General features: G+C 56.2%; 1 protein-coding gene across 11 annotated transcripts; it reads right to left on the reverse strand.

Moving 5' to 3' along the window:
- Positions 1-993: 993 nt before the first annotated feature.
- LOC116798421 (Krueppel-like factor 15) lies at positions 994-7,523 on the reverse strand. Of its 11 annotated transcripts, none has more exons than XM_032710858.1 (4): positions 7,433-7,486; positions 6,357-6,833; positions 3,993-4,931; positions 994-1,365 (listed from the first exon to the last, which is right to left on the reverse strand). In XM_032710858.1, the coding sequence occupies exons 3-4, from the start codon at positions 4,859-4,861 to the stop codon at positions 1,188-1,190; spliced, it is 1,047 nt and encodes a 348-aa protein (XP_032566749.1). In that variant the 5' UTR covers positions 4,862-4,931; positions 6,357-6,833; positions 7,433-7,486; the 3' UTR covers positions 994-1,187. The 11 variants fall into 11 exon arrangements, with proteins under 11 accessions (XP_032566749.1, XP_032566755.1, XP_032566748.1 ...); XM_032710864.1 differs by having other exon boundaries at positions 6,762-6,836; XM_032710857.1 differs by having other exon boundaries at positions 6,357-6,836.
- Between the last annotated feature and the right edge of the window lie 4,339 nt (positions 7,524-11,862).

Raw genomic sequence — 11,862 nt, forward strand, 5'->3', positions numbered from 1 at the left:
ACCAGAAGTCAAATACAAGAGGGACGTCAGAGCCCGGGAGCTGCTCTGCCCCCCTGATAGGGGCTCTCAGCTCTTCTGGGGTCTCACACATCCCTGTCTCTCCTTGGCACTCTCCTTTCATGGTAAAAAGGACTTTTCTGGTGCTGCTTTCCTGATCCCTTTGAGGGCACACCGTGGGCTGAGCTCCACAGATGCATCTCCCAACCCTTCACACATTGAGGACTCCGGTGTGCCCAGTGCCAGCCAGATGGAGAACCACCAGCACAGAAAAGCAGAGCTGGGGACAACACAACCACCTCAACCACACCAGAAAGGCCATTTCCAATGTCTGCTTCAGCCCCCACAGCAAACACCCCCCATCCATCCCCCATTTCACCAGGAACTGGAGGGACAGGACAAGGGGGAATGGCTTCCCACTGAAAGAGAATAGGTTTAGATTGGATATTGGGAAGGAATTCCTCCCTGTGAGGGTGGGGAGGCCCTGGCACAGGTTGCCCAGAGAAGCTGTGGCTGCCCCTGGATCCCTGGAAGTGTCCAAGGCCAGGTTGGACAGGACTTGGAGCAACCTGGGCTGGTGGAAGGTGTCCCTGCCCATGGCAGGGGGTGGAAGGAGATGATCTTTAAGGTCCCTTCCCACCCAAACCATTCAAGGATTTCATGACCCTATCCACCTACAGTTTCCCCTGGATGCCACCCCACCAGCTGAGCTCACACACAGGGAGAACAAATCATAGAATCATAAAATTATTTGGGCTGGAAGAGATCTTAAATCCCACCTCATTTCACCCCCTGCCAGGGGAGGGGACACCTCCCAGTATCCCAGGTTGCCCCCTCCAGCCTGTTCTTGAACACTTCCAGGGATGGGACATCCAAAGCTCCCCTGGGCTGGACATTCTCTGCTCTGCCTCTCAAGGTGTGCAAATCTTGCTGAGCTGTCTCACCCCAACCCCACTTCCCCCCACACATACACACACTCTCTCACCCCAGATTAACTCCAGTTTCCATCACATGTATTTCAGAGAAGGACAGAAGTACCAGAAACAGGCCATGACCATTGTCATCCTTGAACAGAGGGCTAACACAGCCTCTCCTATCATTTGGCAAAGAGTCATTTCCCCCTCTTCCTTGGTGGTTCCTGCACCGTTTGCTCGGCTCCGGGGCCTCCTGGCAGCGATGAGCAGCAGGAATTACCTCCTGCTGCCCCCCTGAGGTGTCCGTGGGCTGCAGGGCTGGCCCCGGTGGATCTTCAGGTGCTTGGCTAAATGGTCACTGCGGGCAAACTTCTTCTCACAGGCAGCACATTGGTAGGGCTTCACCCCGGAGTGGGAGCGCTTGTGACGGGAGAGCTCGTCCGACCGGGAGAACCTGCAGGAGAAGGGAACAGAGGTGGGGTCCAGCCTTCCCTGCTGGACAGGACAGGGGATGTGGGCACCCTGGCACGGGGCAGGCTGAGCTCTGCCTCTGCCACAGCCTCCTGGACCACCCTAGACAGGTCACTCCTCTGCCCCATCCAACCTGCCAGGGAGGGCAGAGCTCCTGAAACAGACTCCTCCAGGTTTGGAAATGGGGTTTGGGATCCTGCTTGGAAGTAGGAAAGGGGAAAGTAATTCACCCACTGAGATCTTAATTTCTTTCTACTGCTCTTTAAGGAGTGGAAACTGGCCACCTACTTCCTTCATTTGTTTTAACTTGCTGAAATGCAAGAGCTGAGAGCCCCGAGGCCAGACATGGTGAGACAGGGATTTTTGGGGCATCCTCCCAGGCTGGCAGTGCCTAAAGGACACACAGTCCAGGAGCCTGGGAGGGAAGGCTTTCCTGTAACTCCCCATCCAGCCCAGAGCTGTTGAGAGAAGGTTTGTTTTCTCTGAGGGTGTGGGTTCTCCCTGCAAACTCTGAGCATCCCCTTGTTCCTCCCAGTGGCAGCGAGTTTTCCCCGTCAGCTCGGGCTGGACTGGGAGCTGGGAAAAGGGAAGCTGCCTGGGAGCTGAGTTAAACACAGAGAAAAAGGGAGGAAAAGCCAACACAGCCAGCCTGGAGCACAGGGCAGAGGTTCCCAAGCCAAGGCAACTGTTGGTTCTGAGGATGCAGGAACAAGGACCACGGGAATACCCAGTGTCCACACTGCTACTCTGTGTGACTCCCACACCCAGAGCAGATCAGCTGAACAGCCTGGAAAGTCCCTTTAACCACATTAAGTGTCCCCACTTAATTCCCCTGCACCCTCCTTCCACCTGGCACACGCAGCTCCAGCCTTGGGGGCACGGGCAGCAGGTTGGTCACAGGTACTTTGAGTGCCACCCCCAAGGTCTCACAAGGCCTGGAGTGGCTCCAGCGTGGCTTTGCATGTCAGGGCAGTGCTGGAGAGCAGGACCAGGCTGGATTTCCTCCTGCTCTGCCTGTGAGGAGCCAGCACAGATGGCAGGAGCATTAGGACGGGAGGGTTTTTCCATCTGGCTGAAACGTGCCCACGCAAAAAAGCACAAAGCAAAGAGCTTCAGCTGCAACCCCAGACTCCTGGGAGAGGATTTCAGGCTCACACCTGGGCTGGGAAATCCTGTGGCTGCTCACAAAAACCTCTGTGGAAACCAGACGTGTCCCAAGGCCACCCTCAGGTCTTCCAGGAGAACCACTGACTTCTTTCCCAGCTTTGTGGAGAGAAGAGAGTTCCAAGGTCTCAGCTCCCCCATGAAGAGCAGGGCCAGGAGAAGGGACAGATCTATTCAGAGTGAGGGACACCTCTAGAAAAGGGAACATAGCCTGGAGAACCAGATAATCTCCTGCTGCTGTAGAGGGGGAGCAGAGCACAGCAGCCTGCAGGATGCTGTTGGACAGGCTGGCACCAGCCCTTTCCTCCTCCCCAGAGGGAAAAGTGATGCTTGTGTGGTTGCCACTGTCCCCTCCTCAATCCCCAGGCTCCGAGCAACAGGTAGAGGAGGGTTCAGAACTCCTGGCTGGGACTGGAAAAGGAGCTGATGCTGATAAACCTGTACTGTGGTTGCAGCTGAAGTGGAGGGACAGTTTCTGAGGGCAAAGGGGCAGCAAGAGGGAGCCCCAAAATTCAGATTAGTCTCACACCTTCCAGGGTTTCAGACACCATAAAACCATCCAGGGGAACGAGGCAGAGAGGGAAAGCCAGAACACTGTGTAAGAAACCAGGAAAGCTCAGCTGCCAACACCAGTTCTGTGTGTGATACCCCTGGAGATCTGCTGATGGAAAGACCTGAGGACTGTCAGCCCTTCCTGCCAAAGGCTGTACGAGCATCCTGCCCCTCGGGACAGGCACCCAGCACCAGGAAGAGAACACCCCAGCAGAGCAGTAAGCAGAGAAGTGCAGCCAGATTAAACAGCAGCGTTAATTTAGGGAGCAGGGCTCATTTAGGGAACACAGATCAAAGGGAACAACAACCACCCTCATGTGCAGAGCAAACAAAAGTAAATGCAACATGGAGATACACCACAGGCCCACGGGGGTGTGAGGGATATGGGCAACCAGGGCAGCAAACAGCAAGAGAAAGCAAAAGGTTGCAAAACAAACACAGAATTACACACTGGCTGCTGAGGAAGGACTGAGACTCCTGTTTCCTTGGATAAATATTAATGGGAGAAGCCATTTTTGGAGCCCCACTGCAGAAACTGTCTTGAGCTAGACACAGAAAGCTTCCAAGATGAACACATCCCTTGGAAAAGGTCTACTGCCAGAGGGGGTTTAGGCACCCAGTTCAAGGAGGATTTGGGGTGCTGGGGAGAATATCAGCTACGTGTTCCCAGCTGGAGATTTTCAGCACTTTTGGACTGAGTGAAAACTACCCAAAACCACTCCACAAGCTTCACTTCTCCGAGTCTCCTTCCAGCTCTCACCTGTAAGTCACTCGGGAAAGAAAACGGGTGATTTTATGCTGGATTTTCACCAGCCAGGAGCTCTCCTGCCACCTCCCCAAGCCCTGGCAGGCCTTTTCCAAGGACCCCTGACCCCCCCAGAGCCCCCCACTCACCTCCAGCCACAGTTGGGCCAGGCACAGGTGTAGGGTTTCTCCCCCGTGTGCCGACGGAAATGAGCCTTCAGGTGGGAGCTCTTGGAATACACCTTGTCACAGCCCGGGTGGGAGCACTTGTGGATCCGGGAGAGGGCAGGGGGGCCCTGCTGATGCCCGGGGGCTGCCTCCACCTCCTGCACGTCCCCTGGCACCCCAGGCCTCGTGGGGACTGGCAGGGGGGCAATCCTGACGTATTTTTGGTCCACGGTGGTCACGGGGGGCTGGAGCTGAGGGAGGAGGGGGAGGTTTGGTCCCTGCAGGCTGATGACCAGCTGGGCCACCCTGACACCCTGTGGGTGGCTGTCCATCTGGAGAGGCTGGATTTGGAGGACAACAGGGATGCTCCCAGCAGCCACTGCCTGGTCCCCACCATCAGCTGTCCCTCCAGGCTGAGCAGTGCTTGAGGCATCTCCCTGCACACCGGAGACGGGCTGTTCCCCAGAGCCACCCGAGCTGACCTTGGGTTTGTTGTCCCTCCCTCCTCCTTCATCTCTGAGGAACTCTGCCTTCTCCCTCAGGAACTCCTCGATCTCCTCCAGGGTGGGGATGAAGTCCTGGGAGAGGCTGCTGCAGAAGTCGGGCAGCCTGAGCTGAGCCTCGCAGACGGCGAGCTGGGCTTTGGGCTGTTCCCCCTTGGACAGCAGGACGCCTTCAGCGGGGCTAGTGCTGCCTGCCACGAGGTGGCCAAAGCCCTCTGGGGGGCCAGATGTCCTCTCACTGCCATGTCCTGGCAGAAGGGACGGTGGCATCCTGCACTGCAGAGCACTGGTCAAGCTCTCGAGGCTGGTCAAGGAGGGCAGCAGCTCCTGGCAGCTCACAGAGACCATTTGTTGACTCACTGCCCACAGGCAGCTCAGGAGCCTCTGGAATAGCTCAGCTGGGGAAGTCTTTGTTCATCTGCAAGGGAACACCACCAAGGTTATTTCCAAATTCAAAAGCAAACATGAAAACCCTTTGAATAAAATGGACTGTGCGTGAAAAAGAAAACATCAGAACTAGTCAGTGGCCTTTGTTTTTAAAGAGTCTGTTGCTCAAAAAAACCCCCACATGCTAACCACTTTCCTCTCCAGGCTGCCAACAGGCTGCAAAGAGCCAGATTTCCCCCCAGAAGCAAACTTCTCTGGGGAGTTTATGAAGGTAAAAATACACAATGAAACCCTTCATCCCTCTTCCACCTACGCCGGAGGGCAGCTCTGCACTGCTGGGTGGTGGAGGGGATGACTTGGGGCTTACAACCACGAGTTAATTGTGATCCAGGAGAGGGTGCTGGCTTCTCCACACTGCAAATGTGGTGCAACCACACCCTGACACAGACCTGGCCTGGCTGGATCCGAGCTCACTACCTGCCCAGGTAACCAGACAGCTCTGAGGCTGCTGCCAAAGCGCCCGCGGCCCTGGTGAGTGTTCACCCACTCTGTGGGTCCAGGGCCAGCAGTGCCTGAGCAAGTCAGCTGGGAGGGACCCTGTTCAGGCAGGTCGGCCCAAGCTCAGTCACACAGCCAGCCTGTCTGGGGTCAGCTCCCAGGGCCCCTGAGGACACAAACACCACGGGAGAAGGAGCACAGTGTCTCCAGGTCAGGCCTGTGTGGTCTCCAGAGGTGACTGGTCTTCCACGAGTCAACACCTCAGACCCCCCCCAGGCCCTGCTGTGGCTCAGGGGGTTGTGAGTGAGGTGCCAGAGCACCCTCAGAGCAGACACACACCATCCCTGCCCCTGTGAGATGTCAGCTTGGAGGCTGCATCCTGCTCCAGAGCACCCAAACCGCCCAAGGCATCAGGAGCTATTCACATTTAACACAGAAATCCTGCTTCCAAGGGAAGGAAAACCTATGTCCAAGTCCCTTTTCCAGAGTAAGTGCATGAGATTTCTGCAGAGCTGCAAACCAGTCAAGCCAGTCCTGGTTATCAGTGCTTTCAGAGCTGGGAGAGGGAATTTTTCAGAAGCAGTCTGGATGTGATATAAATGCTCTTACTCTTAAAAAAATAACCCCCACATCGTTTGAAACCTGCCCAGAGCAAGGTGCCACGTTGCTCAGGGGGCATTTGCAGCACTGCCCACGGCGTCTCACAGCTCTGCATCAGCAATTTGTGGTGAGCAGAGGCTGCCCCTGCTCACACACGAGGCAAAGAAGGTGTCTGGGCCAAACTCAGCCTTCAGGCTTCAAATTTTCAGCACAACACAAATTCCTGCTCTGAACCATCCCCTTCAAGGCAGCACCCAACTCCACTCCTTCCTCCCCTCCAGTTTTATGATCTCTGGTCTCTGCTTCTCTTTCTGCAGGGAAAGCCTCCCCCCTCTGGCTACCAAACACTTCTGTTTACCTCTTCCAGAAGGTCTTAAAACCTGATTTTCTAACCAGGTCTCCTTGCAGAGCAGCTCAGGAAGTCTCCATCCCTCCAGCACGTCCCCAGGACAACTGAATTGCACTATAAACTCCTCAGCTGAGGAGCCTCGTGTGGTACAACCCTTCTGTTGAACTGACAACAGGATTAAAAGCACGACCAGAGGGCAGGAAGGGCTGGTGGTTGAGCTGCTGGCTCAGGACTGAGGAGATCTGAACAGGATCTCCAGCTCTGCTGCAGACTTCTCGCGCAGCCTTGGAGTGCTCTGATCCTCAGTTTCCCATCTGAGTGGGGGCAATTAGTGATGCCCCACCCGGCAGAGTGGTGACAAGGGGAAATGTGTTACCTGGTGGCATGTTCTGTGCCAACACACTCAGTGGGTACCTGTTGCAGGTGTCAGTGCCTTCTCATCCCAAGGCAATTTTGCAAAATGCCAACAGTGCTGTCACCCCAAAGCTACTGGAAGAGAACGGAGCCCTGAGTGGCCCTCTGGTCACACCGCAAGGCTCTCGAGCTTCTCTTTGCACTTCCACTCCTACAGTTGTTCAAACCCCCTCGCAGCACTCGAGTGCCGTCTGAAAAGCAGCAGATGTGCAGCCTGAGCCCACGGAGAAAAAGCGATTTGGCCCAAGGTCGGCCAACAGGCAGGAGGAGCTGGGAACGCAGCCGAGGGTCAGGGCTCCGCTCCCGTGACCGAGCAACGTGAGCGAACGCCTGTGACCTGCCCGGGACCGCGGGTGCCACACGCGGGGACACACGGTCACCGCCGGGGCCACGTGCGGCCGGTGCGACCCCGCCGCGATGAAGCGATGCCCGGGGACGAGCGAGCGGGAGCGGGGTCTGCTCCCACTGCAGCCCCCAACCCCACCCGGGGGCACCCTGGGCGGGGATGGAAACCCCCGGGAAACCCCCAGGGCCGGGGACGCCCAGGCTGGTTGTGCCACTCGCTTCATCCCCGAGGGGAGCGAAGCCCACCCCGGCCCCGGCCCCGGTCCCGGCCGTGCCCCCCGGGAGCGCTGCAGGGCGGGACCCCCCGCGCCCCCCGCGCCCCTTACCCGGCTCGGTCCATGCGGGTCCCGCAGCTCCCGGCGGGGGCGGCTCCCGGCCCGCCCCGCCCCGCAGAGGGCTCGGCTCCGGCCGCCGATCCCATTGGCACGGGAACACCCGCCCCGGGAGGGGCACCGGGGGCTCGGGGTGTCCCCGCTCTGTCCCTGCCCGGGGCGGCTGGAGCTGCTCCCGGAGGAGATCCCGCACTTTGCCGTGGTTTCCTTCCCCTGTTAATTTGCGCTGGAAACGGTCCAGGTTTCTCCAACGTTTCAGGAAAAGAAGTTCGAGTCCCAGCAGGCAGCGGCGGCGACGGTTCCCGCTGGCATCCAGCGGGATACAGGTGTTCGTTTCGGGAGGAACAGTTTTGGCGGGGCTGTAGGGTTTGGGTGAGGTGTGTGAGGTCTGTCCTTGTGTGGTTGCAGGTTTGGGGGCTCCTGAGGGAGTCCCTAAGGATGGCCTTGGGCTGCCTTTGACAGGGTGGGCTGAGCCCCTCTAAAATACCGAAAAGACTTGAGAGGGGATCTCGTCAATCCATACAAATATCTCCAGGGGGTGCCAGGATGGTGCCAGGCTCTGTTCAGTGGTGCCCAGTGACAGGACAAGGAGCACTGGCCATAAACTAAAACACAACAAGTTCCACGTCAGCACAAGGAAGAACATCTTTCCATGGAGCACTGGAACAGCTGCCCAGAAAGGGTGTGGAGTCTCCCTCTCTGGAGACATTCGAAACCCACCTGGATGGGTTCCTGTGTCACCTGCCCTGGGTGACCCTGCCTGGGCAGTGGGGTTGGACTGGGTGCTCTCCAGAGGTCCCTTCCAATCCTAATGATTCCTAATGATTCCAGGACATCTGGGAGCCACCCCTGGGATCTGTGATTCTGTGGTTCTCATGTACCCCAAGAAGCCCCGTGGAGCCAAGGCACACAGAGTCACCTCTGCTTTGTGAGGAGCATGAGATTTTAGGCCTGAACAAAATGCCTGGGCCAGAGCAAGGCTTCAAATTTGAAAAAAACCCAAACGAATACGAAGCAAAAACCAATCCAGCAAAGGAGGTGCATGGAAAGGTCACTCCACGGCTGTTCCTCTGATCGCTGCTGTGCCTCAGGGTGTCACTTACCTCGTGTCCCAGCTTCACAGCTCTTAATGTTACTGCTGATAATACTTATTAAAGTATTAAATACTTATTTAAGCATTAAATAATTGCTAATAATGATTAACAACACTTATTTAAGTATTAAAGAAGGACTGGGAGGATCTCAGCTCCTCAAAATCCTTCGGCGCTTCCTGCTGCGATGCTGCAGGGCCGAAAGACAAAAAATCCCCGGGGATAACAAGAGGGAGAAGAAACTCCCGCGCGGGGTTTGCACAGCACCTGGCGGGGAGAGCGGGATGTTCACCAGGAACAGCGGGCGGCTGTGCGGGGGGTGGAGGTGCGGGAGAGCCCGTCCCTTCCCCGGGGAACCCCCGGCGGCGCTCGGAGCCCCTCCCCGGACCCCAAATCCCAGCCCTTCAGCCCATCCCAGCCCCGCAACCCGCCCGCACCCCCAGGACGGCCACGCCCACAGCACAGACCCCGCCCCTCAGTACCACTGACCACGCCCCCGGTTTGTGGGCACGCCCATTTCCCCACCCCATCAATTACTCCGCCCCTTGTTCCATGGCCACGCCCATATCCTCGTTCATGTGTTCATGACCACGCCCCCCCGAGGCTGGCCCCGCCCATCTCCCGACCGTCACTGGCCCCGCCCCTCAATGACAAACCCAACCCCTAACCCTGCCCCTCCGTCTCTAGCCACGCCCCCTTAGTTGTTATCCCCGCCTCTTCATTGCTGACCACGCCCCCAGACATTGACCACGCCCCCGATCCCGCCCCTCGCCGCCGCGCTGGTGGCGCCCCCCAGCGGCCACAACGAACACACCATCGGCCCCTTTAAACGCCTTTTTATTTCCTCCTTTCTCATAGAAATTTGTAATAAAAGCCTTCCTCTCGCGTCGTATACAAAATATTTACTCTACCGAATAAATAAAACACGGACGTCTCACGGACAGGGGATGATCCCGACAGGAAAACCAGCATCCATCCATCCATCCATCCTTCCCTAACCTAGAGATTCACAACAGGCTCACGGGAACACTCTCCCTCCTCCCGTGTCCACTCTCAAAATCCCCCACGGCACAAAAGGTGAGGCAGGATTAGCCTGTGAGAGGAACACAGCAGCGCACCCACAAGCTGGGAGAGGAAAGCTCCACGTCTCCACCTCCAAGGAGTTTGTACCCAAACCTGTGGTCCCACAGCACGAGAACCCTGTGTTCTCACAGGCAACACCAGTAACAGCAGGCAAGGGATGCTCTTACCTTCACTAGAACACCCTTTGTGGGCCACGCGTGATCCCCACAGAGAAGCTGCTCCCGGCAGAAGCCACAAAGGCCAATCTTATAAATAAAGGAATTTCAGGAAAAACGCCTCCTTGAACCAGGGAGAAAAGGCTTTTGGTGCCCACAGCACACGGGCAGGGCTGTTGTGGTGGCAGCAACGTCCCCCCCAGGCTTTGGGAAGGCAGCTGGGAGAGCCCAGCTCAAACCTGAGCTCAGCCTACCCAGCCAGCTCTTGGACGTGGCTGGGGTTGTGCTGGCACAAATTACAAGGATGAAGCGGGGTTTGAAGGGTTTTATGGACAGTGTGAGGCCACAACGAGGGGCTCCCACCCACCACAGGGCAGCCCAGTTGCAGCCAGTGCCCCACACCAGTCCCTCCCATAGCTACAACATCCAATTTTCCCCAAACCCCCCCTTCCTCCTGCTCTCTCACCGTGATCTCTTGTCTAAAACCCATCTGTCTGCCCCTGTAACCCTCTGCTTTATCACTTGGGTGTCTGTAATGAAGCATTTAGGGCCCTTATCACCAAACCCCTGCACCTCAAGCTTGGTGTGCAAGCACTTTAGGCACTTAAACAAATGGCTCAATTATCAAAAGCACTTGACCATCCCAACAGCCTCCACGTGTGAAGGTTCCCCACGTTCTACCTAGGAAAATAAAAAAAAATAAAGGATTCTTCAGCACACCTGCTTGAAAAATCGTTCATCCAAGAAACACCCCAGCTTTGGCAGTAACATTTTATCCCAAAGCCTTTCCTGCTCCAGCCTGCAGTGGCCAGAGCCCAGGGTGGGAAGTAGAGACCCAAAACTGTTTCCATAAGTGGTTAAGCAACTGCCAAATCCATCTCCAAAACAGCTGCATTTCAGCACACAAACCTTGTTGTGGGAAAGGGAGGCTGGCAGGCATATAATTTGAGAAGGAGTAAAACAGAAACAGTGACCCCTGACGGGAAAGAAGCTTTTAAAGAGCTGAGCAGCCCCTCTGAGGGCCCGTCTCAGACAGCAGGGGAGTCACCCAGCCCTCTGCCAAGGAACAGGCTGACAAGGCTCTGCCAAAATAGCAACATTTTGCCCTTCAGCCGAACCTCACAAGTGCATCTTGCTGCCCACACACCTCCACAGAAAATTACTCACAAACAGCTTGTCTGGCCCAGCCAAAGTCAAGGACTTTTTGTGCGCTGGCAGGACCAGCTCAGCCTCCCCTCTCCGTGCTGTGGCAGAGTTTGGATCATTCCAAAGCCCAAGTGCTGACTGGGGGCCAGGACCTCTCCTCCTGCTTGGTGTGTGGGTAGTCCTTGAGTGGTAGAAATCTGCCATCAGCAGAATTATTCCAGCTGCTCCGCTCGGATGGGGGAATGGGACTGGCCAGAAGGACTCACAGCTGCAGCCACTCTGCTGCCAGTGGGAGATTCCTCAGACCTGGGAGCCAAACAGCCTGGAAAACCCAGGAGGATTTGGTCCCAGCACAAGGTGCTTTGCCTTACTCTAGCAGGTAACTGGGTTTTTGCTCTGCCTCAGAAGAATCTGGAGTCCTGTCTGGAAATAAAATAATTTTTAGGAAAACCCAAACAGCCACAGGCAGTGACAGCTCCACATACCCACTGCAGCAGAGACCACTCCTGAGTTCAGCTCCTCATTCCTTCAGCATCTCCAAGCCTGGCACACCTGTTCCCAGGTAGCCTTGCAGGAGAGCTCTTCCTGTTCTACTTCACTGTCACAGGACTGAAAACCCTCTGAGAATATTTCCCTTGTGTACAGCAGCATCTTTTAGGGGCCAGGTGTGGAAGAGGCACAACAGGCTGGAGCTGTTAGGGGAGAGAGCAGGAGGCAGGTCCAGGCACTGAGGGGAGGGGTGAGAGGTCAGAGTTGCTGAGAACTGTGTGAAGAAAGCTAAAAACAATCATTAAAAAAAAAGAAAAAGCTCAGAAGTCCTTTGTATCTGATGCAACCTGGTACATAGGTAAAAGGTAAGTCACCTTTTGGAACTGGTCCTAGTGGAATGTTACTTGTTTTTCCAAAACAAGACGTAGTGACTTTTCTCCTGGATGGTTTCCCCCAGCCA

This window comes from Chiroxiphia lanceolata, chromosome 25 (genome assembly GCF_009829145.1).
Source record: "Chiroxiphia lanceolata isolate bChiLan1 chromosome 25, bChiLan1.pri, whole genome shotgun sequence".
Taxonomy (NCBI): Eukaryota; Metazoa; Chordata; class Aves; order Passeriformes; family Pipridae; genus Chiroxiphia; species Chiroxiphia lanceolata.

Bases quoted from the DNA above. Each gene is read 5' to 3' on its own strand.
- LOC116798421 (XM_032710862.1), bottom strand. From the start codon at position 4,861: ATGGTCTCTGTGAGCTGCCAGGAGCTGCTGCCCTCCTTGACCAGCCTC. The intron at 1,366-3,992 runs GTGAGTGGGGGG...CTTCTCCTGCAG, and splicing joins TGGCCCAACTGTGGCTGGAG to GTTCTCCCGGTCGGACGAGC.